The sequence below is a fragment of the Pleurodeles waltl genome, chromosome 6, assembly GCF_031143425.1.
Source record: "Pleurodeles waltl isolate 20211129_DDA chromosome 6, aPleWal1.hap1.20221129, whole genome shotgun sequence".
NCBI lineage: Eukaryota > Metazoa > Chordata > Amphibia > Caudata > Salamandridae > Pleurodeles > Pleurodeles waltl.
Window position 1 is genome coordinate 18,215,001 of NC_090445.1, and position 18,227 is coordinate 18,233,227.

At 50.7% G+C, this 18,227-nt stretch overlaps 1 protein-coding gene across 2 annotated transcripts in view; it reads left to right on the plus strand.

Annotated features, from left to right (window-relative positions):
• Window positions 1–18,227, plus strand: part of HMCN2 (hemicentin 2) — an 816,728-nt gene that overhangs the window by 55,457 nt on the left and 743,044 nt on the right. For both annotated transcript variants that reach the window (XM_069237054.1, XM_069237056.1), the window contains exon 2: window positions 6,389–6,459. In XM_069237054.1, coding sequence (XP_069093155.1) covers window positions 6,389–6,459 — 71 coding nt within the window. The remainder of the gene's footprint in view (window positions 1–6,388; window positions 6,460–18,227) is intronic.

Consider the following 18,227-nt stretch of genomic DNA (forward strand, 5'->3'; position numbering starts at 1 on the left):
GGTTGCTGTGAGGTAGAGTCATTGGTACTGGCTGCTGTGAAGTAGAGGCATCGGTACTGGCTGCTGTGAGGTAGAGACATCAGTAGTGGCTGCTGTGAGGTAGAAGCATCAGTTCTGGCTGCTGTGAGGTAGAGGCATCAGTACTGGCTGCTGTGAGGTAGAGGCATCAGTACTGGCTGCTGTGATGTAGAGGCACGCTGCTGTGAGGTAGAAGTATCAGTACTTGCTGCTGGGAGGTAGAGGCATCAGTTCTGGTTGCTGTGGCATCAGTACTGGCTCCTGTGAGGTTGAGGCATCAGTACTGGCTGCTGTGAGGTAGAAGCATCAGTACTGGCTGCTGTGAGGTAGAAGCATCAGTACTGGCTGTTGTGAGGTAGAGGCATCAGTACAGGCTGCTGTGAGGTAAAGACATCGGTACTGGCTGCTGTGAGGTAGAGACATCGGTATTGGCTGCTGTGAGGAAAAGTCATTGGTACCTGCTGCTGTGACGTAGAGGCATCGGTACTGGCTGCTGTGAGGTAGAAGCATCAGTACTGGCTGCTGTGACGTTGAGGCATCAGTACTGGCTGCTGTGAGGTAAAGACATCGGTACTGGCTGCTGTGAGGTAAAGACATCGGTACTGGCTGATGTGAGGTAGAGAGATCGGTACTGGCTGCTGTGAGGTAAAGACATCGGTACTGGCTGCTGTGAGGTAGAGAGATCGGTACTGGCTGCTGTGAGGTAGAGAGATCGGTACTGGCTGCTGTGAGGTAGAGGCAGCAGACATACTTCCAGGACGCCTTCAGCATGCAGTGGAGGCACTAGGCATGGCTGCAGTGAGGGTCAAGCAGCAGGCGTGTTTCAAGTGACACAGCAGCCCTGGTTGCAGAGAGACAGAGGCAGCAGGCATGTCTTAAGTAAGGCAGCAGTATTGTCTTCATTGAGGCCGCAGGCATGTCTTCATTGAGGCCGCAGGCATGTCTTCAGTTATGTGGAGCAGCCGGCATTCCGGAGAGGCCGTAGGCATGACTACAGTGAGGCCGCAGGCCTAGATGCCATTGCTGCAGTGAGGTGGGTAAAGCAGGCATGTCTTCACTGAGGCCGCAGTCATGGCTCCAGTGAGGCAGCAGGCATGTCTTCAGTGAGGCAGCAGGCATGTCTTCAGTGAGGCAGCAGGCATGTCTTCAGTGAGGCAGCGGGCATGACTCCAGTGAGACAGCAGGCATGTCTTCAGTGAGGCAGCAGGCATGTCATCAGTGAGACAGCAGGCATGTCTTCAGTGAGGCAGCAGGCATGTCTTCAGTGAGACAGCAGGCATGTCTTCAGTGAGGCAGCAGGCATGTCTTCAGTGAGACAGCAGGCATGTCTTCCGTGAGGCAGCGGGCATGTCTTCAGTGAGGCAGCAGGCATGTCTTCAGTGAGTGAGGCAGCAGGCATGTCTTCAGTGAGGCAGCAGGAATGTCTTCAGTGAGGCAGCAGGCATGTCTTCAGTGAGGCAGCAGGCATGACTTCAGTGAGACAGCAGGCATGTCTTCAGTGAGGCAGCAGGCATGTCTTCAGTGAGGCAGCAGGCATGTCTTCAATGAGGCAGCAGGCATGTCTTCAGTGAGACAGCAGGCATGGCCCCAGTGAGGCTGCACGCATGACTTCATTGAGACAGCAGGCATGGCTCCAGTGAGGCAGCAGGCATGTCTTCAGTGAGGCAGCAGGCATGTCTTCAATGAGGCAGCAGGCATGTCTTCAGTGAGGCAGCAGGCATGTCTTCAGTGAGACAGCAGGCATGGCCCCAGTGAGGCCGCAGGCATAACTTCAGTGAGACAGCAGGCATGGCCCCTGTGAGGCCGCCATCATGTCTTCAGTGAGACAGCAGGCATGACTTCAGTGAGACAGCAGGCATGACTTCAGTGAGACAGTGGGCATGTCTTCAGTGAGACAGCATGCATGGCCCCAGTGAGGCCGCAGGCATTACTTCAGTGAGACAGCGGGAAGGGTGCAAGGGGATCTTCTAGAATTTTTTACCACCCTGACGTGTGGTAAGGAGGGCCCGGTCACTGGTTCCCATCCTACATTTACCACCCTGGGGAACACTTCATGGGCCCAATTCACAAACGTAGAAGTAGACTAAGTTTAGGCCTTTGTGAACTTGGTCCCTGGCGTTGAAGTGTCTAGGCAGACAGTGTGGGGGGGGGGGGGGAGGAGGTGGGGGCAGACGGCTCCAGCCCACTGAGGCCACTTAACTCAGTGGCTGCAGGGCTCACCTTTCCAGGTGTGTCTGTGAGGTCTGCCATGCTCCAGATGTGCGAGGAATGTGAGGGCGGCTGCACCTCCACATTCCGCAGACAGACCCCTTCCCCCCAGACTGATAGTGCCAGAGGCAGGAAGATGCTCCCTCGGTCCGTGCTCAGGTCAGAAGGAGAGAGGGAGCTCCCTCAGTGCGAATGGATGCCAGGGAGGGAGCTCCTTCGGTTTATGGACATACCACCGAGAGAGCAGGAGCTCCCTCAGTCGGTGCAGATGACAGGGAGAGAGAGGGATCTATCAGTCTCTGCTGGGATCGGGCTGGAGTGTGGGGGGGGGGGGGGTCCCATCCGTCTGTGCTGGTATGGGATGGTTGTATCAGCTGCTGAGATCGGGCTGGAGTGGTGGGTCCCATCAGTCTGTGCTGGTATGTGGAGCTGGGATTGGGCTGGGGTGGTGGGTCCATCAGTCTGTGCTGGTATGTGGAAGTGGTTTCAGTCTGCTGGGATTGGGCTGGAGTGGGGGCTTCATCAGTCTCTGCTGCTATGGGGTGGTGGTTTCCGTCTGCTGGGATTGGGCTGGGGTGGTGGGTCCATCAGTCTGTGCTGGTATGGGGTGGTGGTATCAGTCTCCTAGGATCGGGCTGGGGGGTGTCCCATCAGTCTGCTGGTATGGGGTGGTGGTATCAGTCTGCTGGAATTGGGCTGGAGTGGGGGCTCCATCAGTCTCTGCTGCTATGGGGTGGTGGCTTCAGTCTGCTGGGATTGGGCTGGGGTGGTGGGTCCATCAGTCTCTGCTGCTATGGGGTGGTGGTTTCAGTCTGCTGGGATTGGGCTTGGGGTCCCATCAGTCTGTGCTGGTATGAGGTGGTGGTATCAGTCTGTGCTGGTATGGGGTGGTGGTATCAGTCTGCTGTGATCGGGCTGGAGTAGGGGGGGGGTCCATCAGTCTGTACTGGTATGGGTGGTGGTTTCAGTCTGCTGGGATTGGGCTTGGGGTCCCATCAGTCTGTGCTGGTATGGGGTGGTGTATCAGTCTGATGGGATCAGGCTGGGGGTGAGGGATCTCTCAGTACCAGCTGGTATGGGGTGGTGGTAACAGTCTGCTGGGATCGGGATGGGGGTGAGGGGTCTATCAGTCTCTGCTGCTATGGAGTGGTGGTATCAGTCTGCTGGGATGGGGCTGAGGGTGAGGGGTCTATCAGTCTCTGCTGGTATGGGGTGGTGGTCTCACTCTGCTGGGATCGGGCTGAGGTGAGGGGTCTCTCAGTCCCAGCTGGTATGGGGTGGTGGTCACACTCTGCTGGGATCGGGCTGGGGTGAGGGGTCTCTCAGTCCCAGCTGGTATGGGGTGGTGGGCACACTCTGCTGGGATCGGGCTGAGGGTGAGGGGTCTATCAGTTTCAGCTGGTATGGGGTGGTGGTATCAGTCTGTTGGGATCCTGCTGGCGGTGAGGGGTCTATCAGTCTCTGCTGGTATGGGGTGGTGGTCTCACTCTGCTGGATTTGGGCTGGGGTGGTGGGTCCATCAGTCTGTGCTGGTATGGGGTGGTGGTCTCACTCTGCTGGGATCAGGCTTGGGGTCCATTCAGTCTGTGCTGGTATGGGGTGGTGTATCAGTCTGATGGGATCAGGCTGGGGGTGAGGGAGCTCTCAGTACCAGCTGGTATGGGGTAGTGGTAACAGTCTGCTGGGATCGGGGTGAGGGTGAGGGGTCTATCAGTCTCTGCTGGTATGGGGTGGTGGTCTCACTCTGCTGGGATGGGGCTGAGGGGGAGGGGTCTATCAGTCTCTGCTGGTATGGGGTGGTGGTCTCATTCTGCTGGGATCGGGCTGGGGTGAGGGGTTTCTCAGTCCCAGCTGGTGTGGGGTTGTGGTCACACTCTGCTGGGATCGGGCTGGGGTGAGGGGTCTCTCAGTCCCAGCTGGTATGGGGTGGTGGTCACACTCTGCTGGGATCGGGCTGAGGGTGAGGGTCTATCGGTTTCAGCTGGTATGGGGTGGTGGTATCAGTCTGTTGGGATCGTGCTGGCGGTGATCAGTCTCTGCTGGTATGGGGTGGTGGTTTCAGTCTGTTGGGATTGTGCTGGCGGTGAGGGGTCTATCAGTCTCTGCTGGTATGGGGTGGTGGTTTCAGTCTGCTGGGATTGGGCTGGGGTGGTGGGTCCATCAGTCTGTGCTGGTATGGGGTGGTGGTATCCGTCTCCTAGAATTGGGCTTGGGGTCCCATCAGTCTCTGCTGCTATGGGGTGGTGGTCTCCCTCTGCTGGGATCGGGCTGGGGTGAGGGGTCTCTCAGTCCCAGCTGGTGTGGGGTTGTGGTCACACTCTGCTGGGATCGGGCTGGGGTGAGGGGTCTCTCAGTCCCAGCTGGTATGGGGTGGTGGTCACACTCTGCGGGGATCGGGCTGAAGGTGAGGGGTCTATCGGTTTCAGCTGGTATGGGGTGGTGGTATCAGTCTGTTGGGATTGTGCTGGCGGTAAGGGGTCTATCAGTCTCTGCTGGTATGGGGTGGTGTTTTCAGTCTGCTGGGATTGGGCTGGGGTGGTGGGTCCATCAGTCTGTGCTGCTATGGGGTGGTGGTCTCACTCTGCTGGGTTTGGGCTGGGGTGGTGGGTCCATCAGTCTGTGCTGGTATGGGGTGGTGGTCTCACTCTGCTGAGTTTGGACTGGGGTGGTGGGTCCATCAGTCTGTGCTGCTATGGGGTGGTGGTCTCACTCTGCTGGGTTTGGGCTGGGGTGGTGGGTCCATCAGTCTGTGCTGCTATGGGGTGGTGGTCTCACTCTGCTGGGTTTGGGCTGGGGTGGTGGGTCCATCAGTCTGTGCTGCTATGGGGTGGTGGTCTCACTCTGCTGGGTTTGGACTGGGGTGGTGGGTCCATCAGTCTGTGCTGGTATGGGGTGGTGGTCTCACTCTGCTGGGTTTGGGCTGGGGTGGTGGGTCCATCAGTCTGTGCTGCTATGGGGTGGTGGTCTCACTCTGCAGGGATCAGGCTTGGGGTCCCATCAGGCTGTGCTGGTATCAGGAATGAGTGAGTGGCTCTTTATGCTGAGGAAAGATCATGTCAGAATATTTAAGTGTCAGGAAGGGAGTGGTCTATGAAGTCTCAGGAAGGGGGTGGTCCCACCAGGCTCTGCTACTGTTGTTGGTGGGGGGCAGGGAGGTTGGGGGTCCCATCAATCTCACATGGTGCCAGGAGGGAGGTGGGTGGTAAACCAGTCTCAGTTGGTGTCTAAAGGGGGCAGAGCCTTTGCAGGTGCCATTGTGGTTTTGGGGACCCATCGTTCTCTGCTGTGCCAGAAGGCAGGAATGGGGCCCCATCATTCTCAATTGTTGTCAAATGGGTGTGGCCTTATCAGACTCTTCTCATACCAGGAAACATGTTGCCTTTCAAAAAACATGGCAACTAAAGGCTTGCAATAAAACATAAGTAAGAAAGTAAAGACAGCAGCTGGCAGCCATCTTAGAATGGTATGGTGCTTAGTGTATTGTTATTGTTATTCTATCATGGCCGATGTGTTTACAGGTAACATGTCCGCATGCCTGCAATGATAAAACATAGATAACCTATGCACGATACCATTGCAAGATGGCCAGTCAGTGTACATCACATTAGACGGCCATCTTGGAAGGTATTGTGTATTGTTTATCACTACTGTACCAATCCAAGATGGCCGACATGTTACATCTAAACTTGATGGCTTTCTTGAAGTGGGGAAACAAATACACTATTAACAATACCATTCTAATATGGCCACTTAGTTTAGGTGCAGGAGCCATATAGGATATAGCACAGTGCAGGTGAGCGACAAGTCTCTCTTAAAAGATACATGAAAAAGGAGAAGAAATGAAAGAGAACCTTTGCAAGGAGAACCTGTAAAACTAAAGGACGGATCCACGGTTCCTGGCACTGAAGCACTGTCCTTTTTAGTGGATGTGCACATGTGATCTGGAAAAAAGGTTGTTAGTCAGAGGGCAATGGACCCAATACCTGAAGTTGGCTGACCCATTGCCCAGTGCTGTTTGCTGCCAATGGCAGATGCAAAATGTGAGTGACATTCAAACAGACCAATGACTGAAGAGGACTGCTTGAAAGGCCCTCTATGTATGTATCTGCATGTATGTATTTATTAATGACGCTTCACAATGTGTGTTTTTTTTCTTCTCCAGAGATTGGTCCGGTCACAATCACCGACGACCCCCAAGAGTTCCAGAGGGAGCTGAGAGAGCTGTATGTGCAGGTTGGTGCCCTCCTCTGCCCTCCATTGGCTCTGAGGCCACATAATTCTCATTGTGCCACACCATAAACCTCACTGTAAGGAAATGCCTCCTTGGCATGGTTACCCCCTGACATTTTGCCTTTGCTGATGCTAAGTTTTGATTTGAAAGTGTGCTGAGGCCTGCTAACCAGGCCCCAGCACCAGTGTTCTTTCCCTAACCTGTACTTTTGTTTCCACAATTGGCACACCCTGGCATCCAGGTAAGTCCTGTGTAACTGGTAGCCCTGGTACCAACGGCCCTGATGCCAGGGAAGGTCTCTAAGGGCTGCAGCATGTCTTATGCCACCCTGGGGACCCCTCACTCAGCACAGACACACTGCTTGCCAGCTTGTGTGTGCTAGTGGGGATAAAATGAGTAAGTCGACATGGCACTCCCCTCAGGGTGCCATGCCAACCTCACACTGTCTATGAAGTATAGATAAGTCACCCCTCTAGCAGGCCTTACAGCCCTAAGCAGGGTGCACTATACCATAGGTGAGGGCATAAGTGCATGAGCACTATGCCCCTACAGTGTCTAAGCAAAACCTTAGACATTGTAAGTGCAGGGTAGCCATAAGAGTATATGGTCTGGGAGTCTGTCATGCACGAACTCCACAGCACCATAATGGCTACACTGAAAACTGTGAAGTTTGATATCAAACTTCTCAGCACAATAAATGCACACTGATGCCAGTGTACATTGTATTATAACATACACCCCAGAGGGCACTTAGAGGTGCCCCCTGAAACCTTAACCGACTATCCATGTAGGCTGACTAGTTTTAGCAGCCTGCCACACACCAGACATGTTGCTGGCCACATGGGGAGAGTGCCTTTGTCACTCTGTGGCTAGTAATGGTAGGAGGCTGGACTGGCTTGTAGTGAGTACCAAGGGGTACTTGCACCTTGCACCAGGCCCAGTTATCCCTTATTAGTGTATAGGGTGTCTAGCAGCTTAGGCTGATAGATAATGGTAGCTTAGCAGAGCAGCTTAGGCTGAACTAGGAGACGTGTGAAGCTACTACAGTACCACTTAGTGTCATATGCACAATATCATAAGAAAACACAATACACAGTTATACTAAAAATAAAGGTACTTTATTTTTATGACAATATGCCAAAGTTTCTTAGAGTGTACCCTCAGTGAGAGGATAGGAAATATACACAAGATATATGTACACAATACCAAAAATATGCAGTATAGTCTTAGAAAACAGTGCAAACAATGTATAGTTACAATAGGATGCAATGGGGAAACATAGGGATAGGGGCAACACAAACCATATACTCCAGAAGTGGAATGCGAACCACGAATGGACCCCAAACCTATGTGACCTTGTAGAGGGTTGCTGGGACTATTAGAAAATAGTGAGAGTTAGAAAAATAACCCTCCCCAAGACCCTGAAAAGTGAGTGCAAAGTGCGCTAAAGTTCCCCTAAGGACAAAGAAGTCGTGTTAGAGGAATAATGCAGAAAAGACACAAACCAACAATGCAACAATGCTGGATTTCCAATCTGGGGTACCTGTGGAACAAGGGGACCAAGTCCAAAAGTCACAAGCAAGTCGGAGATGGGCAGATGCCCAGGAAATGCCAGCTGCGGGTGCAAAGAAGCTTCTACTGGACAGAAGAAGCTGCGGTTTCTGCAGGAACGCAAAGGGATAGAGACTTCCCCTTTGGAGGACGGATCCCTCTCGCCTTGTAGAGTTGTGCAAAAGTATTTTCCTGCCGAAAGAACGCCAACAAGCCTTGCTAGCTGCAAATCGTGCGGTTAGCGTTTTTGGACGCTGCTGTGGCCCAGGAGGGACCAGGAGGTCGCAAATTGGACCAGAAAAGAGAAGGGACGTCGAGCAAGACAAGGAGCCCTCTCAGCAGCAGGTAGCACCCGGAGAAGTGCCAGAAACAGGTACTACGAGGATGCGTGAAATGGTGCTCACCCAAAGTCGCACAAAGAAGTCCCACGTCGCCGGAGACCAACTTAGAAAGTCGTGCAATGCAGGTTAGAGTGCCGTGGACCCAGGCTTGGCTGTGCACAAAGGATTTCCGCCGGAAGTGCACAGGGGCCGGAGTAGCTGCAAAAGTCACAGTTCCCAGCAAAGCAGTCTAGCGAGGTGAGGCAAGGACTTACCTCCACCAAACTTGGACTGAAGAGTCACTGGACTGTGGGGGTCACTTGGACAGAGTTGCTGGATTCGAGGGACCTCGCTCGTCGTGCTGAGAGGAGACCCAAGGGACCGGTAATGCAGCTTTTTGGTGCCTGCGGTTGCAGGGGGAAGATTCCGTCGACCCACGGGAGATTTCTTCGGAGCTTCTAGTGCAGAGAGGAGGCAGACTACCCCCACAGCATACACCACCAGGAAAACAGTCGAGAAGGCGGCAGGATCAGCGTTACAGAGTTGCAGTAGTCGTCTTTGCTACTATGTTGCAGGTTTGCAGGCTTCCAGCGCAGTCAGCAGTCGATTCCTTGGCAGAAGGTGAAGAGAGAGATGCAGAGGAACTCGGATGAGCTCTTGCATTCGTTATCTAAAGTTTCCCCAGAGACAGAGACCCTAAATAGCCAGAAAAGAGGGTTTGGCTACTTAGGAGAGAGGATAGGCTAGCAACACCTGAAGGAGCCTATCACAAGGAGTCTCTGACGTCACCTGGTGGCACTGGCCACTCAGAGCAGTCCAGTGTGCCAGCAGCACCTCTGTTTCCAAGATGGCAGAGGTCTGGAGCACACTGGAGTAGCTCTGGACACCTCCCAGGGGAGGTGCAGGTCAGGGGAGTGGTCACTCCCCTTTCCTTTGTCCAGTTTCGCGCCAGAGCATGGCTAAGGGGTCCCCTGAACCGGTGTAGACTGGCTTATGCAGAATTGGGCACATCTGTGCCCAAGAAAGCATTTCCAGAGGCTGGGGGAGGCTACTCCTCCCCTGCCTTCACACCATTTTCCAAAGGGAGAGGGTGTACCACCCTCCCTCAGAGGAAGTCCTTTGTTCTGCCATCCTGGGCCAGGCCTGGCTGGACCCCAGGAGGGCAGATGCCTGTCTGAGGGGTTGGCAGCAGCAGCAGCTGCAGTGAAACCCCAGGAAGGGCAGTTTGGCAGTACCAGGGTCTGTGCTACAGACCACTGGGATCATGGGATTGTGCCAACTATGCCAGGATGGCATAGAGGGGGCAATTCCATGATCATAGACATGTTACATGGCCATATTCGGAGTTACCATTGTGAAGCTACATATAGGTAGTGACCTATATGTAGTGCACGCGTGTAATGGTGTCCCCGCACTCACAAAGTCTGGGGAATTGGCCCTGAACAAAGTGGGGGCACCTTGACTAGTGCCAGGGTGCCCTCACACTAAGTAACTTTGCACCTAACCTTTACCAGGTAAAGGTTAGACATATAGGTGACTTATAAGTTACTTAAGTGTAGTGTAAAATGGCTGTGAAATAACGTGGACGTTATTTCACTCAGGCTGCAGTGGCAGGCCTGTGTAAGAATTGTCAGAGCTCCCTATGGGTGGCAAAAGAAATGCTGCAGCCCATAGGGATCTCCTGGAACCCCAATACCCTGGGTACCTCAGTACCATATACTAGGGAATTATAAGGGTGTTCCAGTAAGCCAATGTAAATTGGTAAAATTGGTCACTAGCCTGTTAGTGACAATTTGGAAAGAAATGAGAGAGCATAACCACTGAGGTTCTGATTAGCAGAGCCTCAGTGAGACAGTTAGTCACTACACAGGTAAGACATTCAGGCACACTTATGAGCACTGGGGCCCTGGGTTACCAGGGTCCCAGTGACACATACAACTAAAACAACATATATACAGTGAAAAATGGGGGTAACATGCCAGGCAAGATGGTACTTTCCTACACCCCCCCCCCCCCCAAACGAAGGACAATAAGACTAGCCATGACCTGATGAGTCTTCATTGTCTAAGTGGAAATATCTGGAGAGTCCATCTGCATTGGAGTGGCTACTCCCAGGTCTATGTTCCACTGTATAGTCCATTCCCTGTAGGGATATGGACCACCTCAACAATTTAGGATTTTCACCTTTCATTTGTTTTAGCCAAAGTAGAGGTTTGTGGTCTGTCTGAACAATGAAGTGAGTGCCAAACAGGTATGGCCTCAACTTCTTCAGAGCCCAGACCACAGCAAAGGCCTCCCTCTCTATGGCAGACCAACGCTTTTCTCTAGGGGTCAACCTCCTACTAATAAAAGCAACAGGTTGATCCTGGCCCTCAGAATTAAGTTGTGATAGGACTGCCCCTACTCCTAATTCAGATGCATCAGTTTGGACATAGAATTTTTTAGAGTAACAAGGGCTTTTCAGGACAGGTGCAGAGCACATGGCCTGCTTCAGCTCCTCAAAAGCTTTCTGACAGTTTGCTGTCCATAATACCTTTTTAGGCATTTTCTTGGATGTGAGGTTATTAAGAGGGGCTGCAATGGAGCCATAGTTCTTAATGAACCTCCTGTAATACCCAGTGAGGCCTAGGAAGGCTCTCACCTGAGTCTGAGTAGTAGGGGGAACCCAATCAATAATTGTTTGGATTTTCCCCTGAAGTGGTGCAATCTGTTCCCCACCAACAAGGTGTCCCAGATAAACCACCTTACCCTGCCCTATCTGGCACTTTGAAGCCTTGATAGTGAGGCCTGCCTTTTGCAGGGCCTCCAAAACTTTCCATAGGTGGACCAGGTGATCATCCCAGCTGGAGCTAAAGACAGCTATATCGTCCAAATATGCTGCACTGAAAGCTTCCAGCCCTTGCAGGACTGTATTCACCAACCTCTGAAAAGTGGCAAGTGCATTTTTCAAACCAAAAGGCATTACAGTAAACTGGTAATGGCCTCCAATGGTTGAAAATGCAGTTTTAGGTTTAGCATCTTCTGACAATTTGATCTGCCAATACCCTGCAGTCAAATCAAAAGTGCTTAGATACTGGGCAGATGCCAGTGTATCTATGAGCTCATCTGCCCTGGGTATAGGGTGAGCATCAGTTTTGGTTACCAAGTTGAGACCTCTATAGTCTACACAAAACCGCATTTCCTTCTTTCCATCTTTGGAATGGGGTTTTGGTACAAGTACCACAGGAGAAGCCCATGGACTTTCAGAGTGCTCAACCACTCCTAGTTCTAACGTTTTCTGGACCTCTTGCTTTATGCAGTCCCTGACATGGTCAGGCTGCCTATAGATCTTACTTTTGACAGGTAAACTGTCTCCAGTATCTATAGTGTGCTCACACCAAGAAGTGGTACCTGGCACAGTAGAGAAGAGTTCAGAGAATTGATCTAGGAGATTTATGCAATGGTCTTTCTGCTCAGCAGTAAGACAATCAGCCAAAACTACACCTTCCACAAGAACATCTTGTTCTGTGGAAGAGAAGAGATCAGGTAGAGGATCACTGTCTTCTTCCTGTCCCTCATCAGTTGCCATGAGCAGGGTGAGATCAGCCCTGTCATAGTAGGGTTTCAGGCGGTTTACATGGAGTACCCTAAGGGGACTCCTTGCAGTGCCTAAGTCAACTAAATAGGTGACTTCACCCTTTTTCTCAACAATTGTGTGGGGGCCACTACATTTATCTTGGAGTGCTCTTGGGGCCACAGGCTCCAAGACCCACACTTTCTGCCCTGGTTGGTACTGAACCAAAACAGCCTTCTGATCATGCCATTGCTTCTGGAGCTCTTGGCTGGCCTGAAGGTTTTTACTGGCCTTTTTCATGTACTCAGCCATCCTTGATCTGAGGCCAAGTACATAATCCACAATATCCTGCTTAGGAGCTTTTAAAGGTTGTTCCCAACCCTCCTTTACAAGTGTGAGTGGACCCCTAACAGGGTGTCCAAAAAGAAGTTCAAAGGGGTTGAAGCCCACTCCTTTCTGGGGTACCTCCCTGTAGGCAAAAAGGAGGCATGGTAGAAGGATATCCCATCTCCTGCGGAGTTTTTCAGGGAGCCCCATAATCATGCCTTTGAGAGTTTTATTAAATCTCTCCACCAGTCCATTTGTTTGTGGATGATAGGGTGTAGGGAATTTATAAGTTACACCACACTCCTTCCACATGGCTTTTAAGTATGCAGACATGAAATTGCTTCCCCTGTCTGATACTACTTCCTTTGGGAAGCCCACCCTGGAAAATATTCCTAGGAGGGCCTTTGCCACTGCAGGTGCTGTAGTGGTCCTTAAAGGAATAGCTTCAGGATATCTTGTGGCATGGTCCACTACCACCAAGATAAATCTATTGCCTGAAGCAGTAGGAGGGTCAAGGGGGCCAACTATGTCAACCCCTACCCTTTCAAAGGGAACCCCAACCACAGGCAGTGGGATAAGGGGTGCCTTTGGGGTGCCACCTGTCTTGCCACTGGCTTGACAGGTTTCACAGAACTTACAAAATTCTTTTGTGTCCTCAGACATCCTAGGCCAATGAAACAAGGGGACAAGCCTGTCCCAAGTTTTCATTTGTCCTAGATGCCCAGCTAGGGGAATGTCGTGGGCAAGAGTTAGGAGGAACTTTCTGTACTCCTGAGGAATCACTAATCTCCTGGCAGCTCCAGGTTTAGGATCCCTATGCTCAGTGTACAAGAGGTTGTCCTCCCAGTAAACTCTGTGAGAGTCACTGACATCCCCATTAGCCTGTTTGACAGCTTGCTGTCTCAGACCCTCTAATGTGGGACAGGTTTGCTGTGCCACACTCAGCTCCTCTCTGGCAGGCCCCCCTTCACCTAAAAGCTCAGCAGTGTCTGCTTCAAGCTCCTCTGGTGTAGGTTCTGCACAGGGAGGGAATTCTTCTTCCTCAGAAGTTGAATCCACTGTAGAGGGAGGGATAGTAGGAAGTGGTTTGCTTCTACCAGCCCTAGCTTTAGGGAGCACTTGGTCCATTGTTCCAGGATCCAAGCTTCCCTGTCCTTTTTGCTTTTTGGCCTGAGCCCTTGTCAAAGCAAAAATATGCCCTGGGATGCCCAGCATTGCTGCATGGGCCTCCAACTCCACATCTGACCAAGCTGATGTCTCCAAATCATTTCCTAGTAGACAGTCTACAGGTAAATCTGTGGCTACCACAACTTTCTTTGGACCAGTAACCCCCCCCAGTTGAGATTAACAACAGCCATGGGGTGGCTAAGTGTGTTGTTGTGAGCATCGGTTACTTGGTACTGGTGACCAAGTAGGTGTTGTTCAGGGTGGACCAGTTTCTCTATGACCATAGTCACACTGGCACCAGTGTCCCTGTAGGCCTGAACCTCAACACCATTTATTAGGGGTAGCTGCTTGTACTTATCCATATTAAGGGGACAAGCAACTAAGGTGGCTAAATCAATAGCCCCCTTAGAGACTAACACAGCCTCTGTGGCCTCCCTAACAAGGCCAACCCCAACTAAGTTACCAATAGTGAGCCCAGCTGCTCCCTTGGATTGGCTATTAGTAGGTTTGCTCCCACCACCACTGCTATTAGTAGGGACACTAGGTGTAGCAGTAGGGGTTGTAGTGGTAGGAGGCTTGGTGCTTTTCTTTGGACAACTGGGATCTGTTGTCCAATGGCCTTTTATTTTACATAAATAGCACCATGGTTTCTTTTCCTTGTTTTGATTAGAAGAGGATTTGGGCCCACCACCCCCACCAGAGTGTTTTTGTGGGCCTGATGAAGACTCATTTTTAGATTTGTCCCCACCCTTGTCAGAAGACTTACCATCCTTCTTCTTGTTGCCATCTTTGTCACCCCCTGTATGAACTTTTCTGTTCACCCTTGTTCTGACCCATTTGTCTGCCTTCTTTCTCAATTCTTGGGGAGAGGTCAGATCAGAGTCCACCAAGTACTGGTGCAACAAATCAGACACACAATTATTAAGAATATGCTCTCTCAGGATCAAGTTATGCAGGCTTTCAAAGTCAGTAACCTTACTGCCATTTAACCACCCCTCCAAGGCCTTCACTGAATGGTCAATGAAATCAACCCAGTCTTGTGAAGACTCCTTTTTGGTTTCTCTGAACTTTATCCTGTATTGTTCAGTGGTTAAGCCATAACCATCCAGGAGTGCATTCTTAAGTACTGTAAAATTATTGGCATCACTTTCTTTCACAGTAAGGAGCCTATCCCTACCTTTTCCACTAAATGATAGCCATAGGATAGCAGCCCACTGCCTTTGAGGGAAATCCTGTACAACACAGGCCCTCTCAAGTGCAGCAAACCACTTGTTAATGTCATCCCCCTCCTTATAAGGGGGAACTATCTTGTGCAGATTCCTGCAATCATGCTCTTTTACAGGATGACTATGGGGAATACTGCTGCTGCCACCATGGGTATCTAAACCCAACTTCTGTCTTTCCCTCTCTATTTCTAAAGACTGTCTATCCAAATCCAGCTGTTGCTTTTTAAGCTTCAGTCTGGTTTGTTCCACCCTCAACTTATTGAGTTCCCTTTCTAACAATCTGTCATCAGGGTTGGTGTGAGGGACATTTCTAGATACAGAGGTATGATGGGAATGAACAGAAGGAGACCTGTCCCTTACAGAGGCCACCCTAACAGCTTGGCTGACAGTGTAATGTGAGAGCACATCATCTGGATGATGTGACTCCACCTCAGTACCAACTATGCTAGACTGTCTAGTAATGGGCAGGCTAAGAAGTTTCTTTCCTGAACCTTTTCCTTGGGGAGTCCCTGGAGCAGATTGAGAACCATTAGCTACTTTTTCAACAGATGGGGCACTTTTAGCCTTATCTTGTTCTCTAAGCATATTAAGTAACAGTTCCAAGGAAGGATTCTTCCCTACACTCAAACCTCTCTCTATGCAGAGACTCCTTGCTCCTTTCCAGCTAAGGTGATCATGTGCAATCTTAGACAGGTCAACATTTTGGCCTGTGCCAGACACTTTTAGAGAGAGTTAAAGTGATAGAAAAAGAGAAAAAAGTTTTCAGAACTTTTTAGAAAGACAGAAAAAACTTTGTAAACTTTTAAGAACTTTTTGAAAGTTTAGAAGTACTTTTCAGCACTTTAGAAAATAGTGAAAAGAGGAAATGCAAAACTTTTTAGCAATGTGTACACACACTGAACTTGTTTTGTATATTTTTCTCTTATGAAAAGTACAATGATAAGAGTGGTAAGTAGTCTCAAAGCACTTATCCCACCGCTGCACAACCAATGTAGGAGGCTGGACTGGCTTGTAGTGAGTACCAAGGGGCACTTGCACCTTGCACCAGGCCCAGTTATCCCTTATTAGTGTATAGGGTGTCTAGCAGCTTAGGCTGATAGATAATGGTAGCTTAGCAGAGCAGCTTAGGCTGAACTAGGAGACGTGTGAAGCTACTACAGTACCACTTAGTGTCATATGCACAATATCATAAGAAAACACAATACACAGTTATACTAAAAATAAAGGTACTTTATTTTTATGACAATATGCCAAAGTATCTTAGAGTGTACCCTCAGTGAGAGGATAGGAAATATACACAAGATATATGTACACAATACCAAAAATATGCAGTATAGTCTTAGAAAACAGTGCAAACAATGTATAGTTACAATAGGATGCAATGGGGAAACATAGGGATAGGGGCAACACAAACCATATACTCCAAAAGTGGAATGCGAACCACGAATAGACCCCAAACCTATGTGACCTTGTAGAGGGTCGCTGGGACTATTAGAAAATAGTGAGAGTTAGAAAAATAACCCTCCCCAAGACCCTGAAAAGTGAGTGCAAAGTGCACTAAAGTTCCCCTAAGGACAAAGAAGTTGTGTTAGAGGAATAATGCAGAAAAGACACAAACCAACAATGCAACAATGCTGGATTTCCAATCTGGGGTACCTGTGGAACAAGGGGACCAAGTCCAAAAGTCACAAGCAAGTCGGAGATGGGCAGATGCCCAGGAAATGCCAGATGCGGGTGCAAAGAAGCTTCTACTGGACAGAAGAAGCTGCGGTTTCTGCAGGAACGCAAAGGGCTAGAGACTTTCCCTTTGGAGGACGGATCCCTCTCGCCTTGTAGAGTCGTGCAGAAGTGTTTTTCCGCCGAAAGAATGCCAACAAGCCTTGCTAGCTGCAAATCGTGCAGTTAGCGTTTTTGGACGCTGCTGTGGACCAGGAGGGACCAGGAGGTCGCAAATTGGACCAGGAGAGAGAGGGGACGTCGAGCAAGACAAAGAGCCCTCTCAGCAGCAGGTAGCACCCGGAGAAGTGCCAGAAACAGGCACTACGAGGATGCGTGAAACGGTGCTCACCCGAAGTCGCACAAAGAAGTCCCACGTCGCCGGAGACCAACTTAGAAAGTCGTGCAATGCAGGTTAGAGTGCCGTGGATCCAGGCTTGGCTGTGCACAAAGGATTTCCGCCGGAAGTGCACAGGGGCCGGAGTAGCTGCAAAAGTCGCTGTTCCCAGCAATGCAGTCTAGCGAGGTGAGGCAAGGACTTACCTCCACCAAACTTGGACTGAAGAGTCACTGGACTGTGGGGGTCACTTGGACAGAGTTGCTGGATTCGAGGGACCTCGCTCGTCGTGCTGAGAGGAGACCCAAGGGACCGGTAATGCAGCTTTTTGGTGCCTGCGGTTGCAGGGGGAAGATTCCGTCGACCCACGGGAGATTTCTTCGGAGCTTCTAGTGCAGAGAGGAGGCAGACTACCCCCACAGCATGCACCACCAGGAAAACAGTCGAGGAGCTCTGGACACCTCCCAGGGGAGGTGCAGGTCAGGGGAGTGGTCACTCCCCTTTCCTTTGTCCAGTTTCGCGCCAGAGCAGGGCTAAGGGGTCCCCTGAACCGGTGTAGACTGGCTTATGCAGAATTGGGCACATCTGTGCCCAAGAAAGCATTTCCAGAGGCTGGGGGAGGCTACTCCTCCCCTGCCTTCACACCATTTTCCAAAGGGAGAGAGTGTAACACCCTCTCTCAGAGGAAGTCCTTTGTTCTGCCATCCTGGGCCAGGCCTGGCTGGACCCCAGGAGGGCAGATGCCTGTCTAGGGGTTGGCAGCAGCAGCAGCTGCAGTGAAACCCCAGGAAGGGCAGTTTGGCAGTACCAGGGTCTGTGCTACAGACCACTGGGATCATGGGATTGTGCCAACTATGCCAGGATGGCATAGAGGGGGCAATTCCATGATCATAGACATGTTACATGGCCATATTCGGAGTTACCATTGTGAAGCTACATATAGGTAGTGACCTATATGTAGTGCACACGTGTAATGGTGTCCCCGCACTCACAAAGTCCGGGGAATTGGCCCTGAACAATGTGGGGGCACCTTGGCTAGTGCCAGGGTGCCCTCACACTAAGTAACTTTGCACCTAACCTTTACCAGGTAAAGGTTAGACATATAGGTGACTTATAAGTTACTTAAGTGTAGTGTAAAATGGCTGTGAAATAACGTGGACGTTATTTCACTCAGGCTGCAGTGGCAGGCCTGTGTAAGAGTTGTCAGAGCTCCCTATGGGTGGCAAAAGAAATGCTGCAGCCCATAGGGATCTCCTGGAACCCCAATACCCTGGGTACCTCAGTACCATATACTAGGGAATTATAAGGGTGTTCCAGTAAGCCAATGTAAATTGGTAAAATTGGTCACTAGCCTGTTAGTGACAATTTGGAAAGAAATGAGAGAGCATAACCACTGAGGTTCTGATTAGCAGAGCCTCAGTGAGACAGTTAGTCACTACATAGGTAACACATTCAGGCACACTTATGAGCACTGGGGCCCTGGGTTACCAGGGTCCCAGTGACACATACAACTAAAACAACATATATACAGTGAAAAATGGGGGTAACATGCCAGGAAAGATGGTACTTTCCT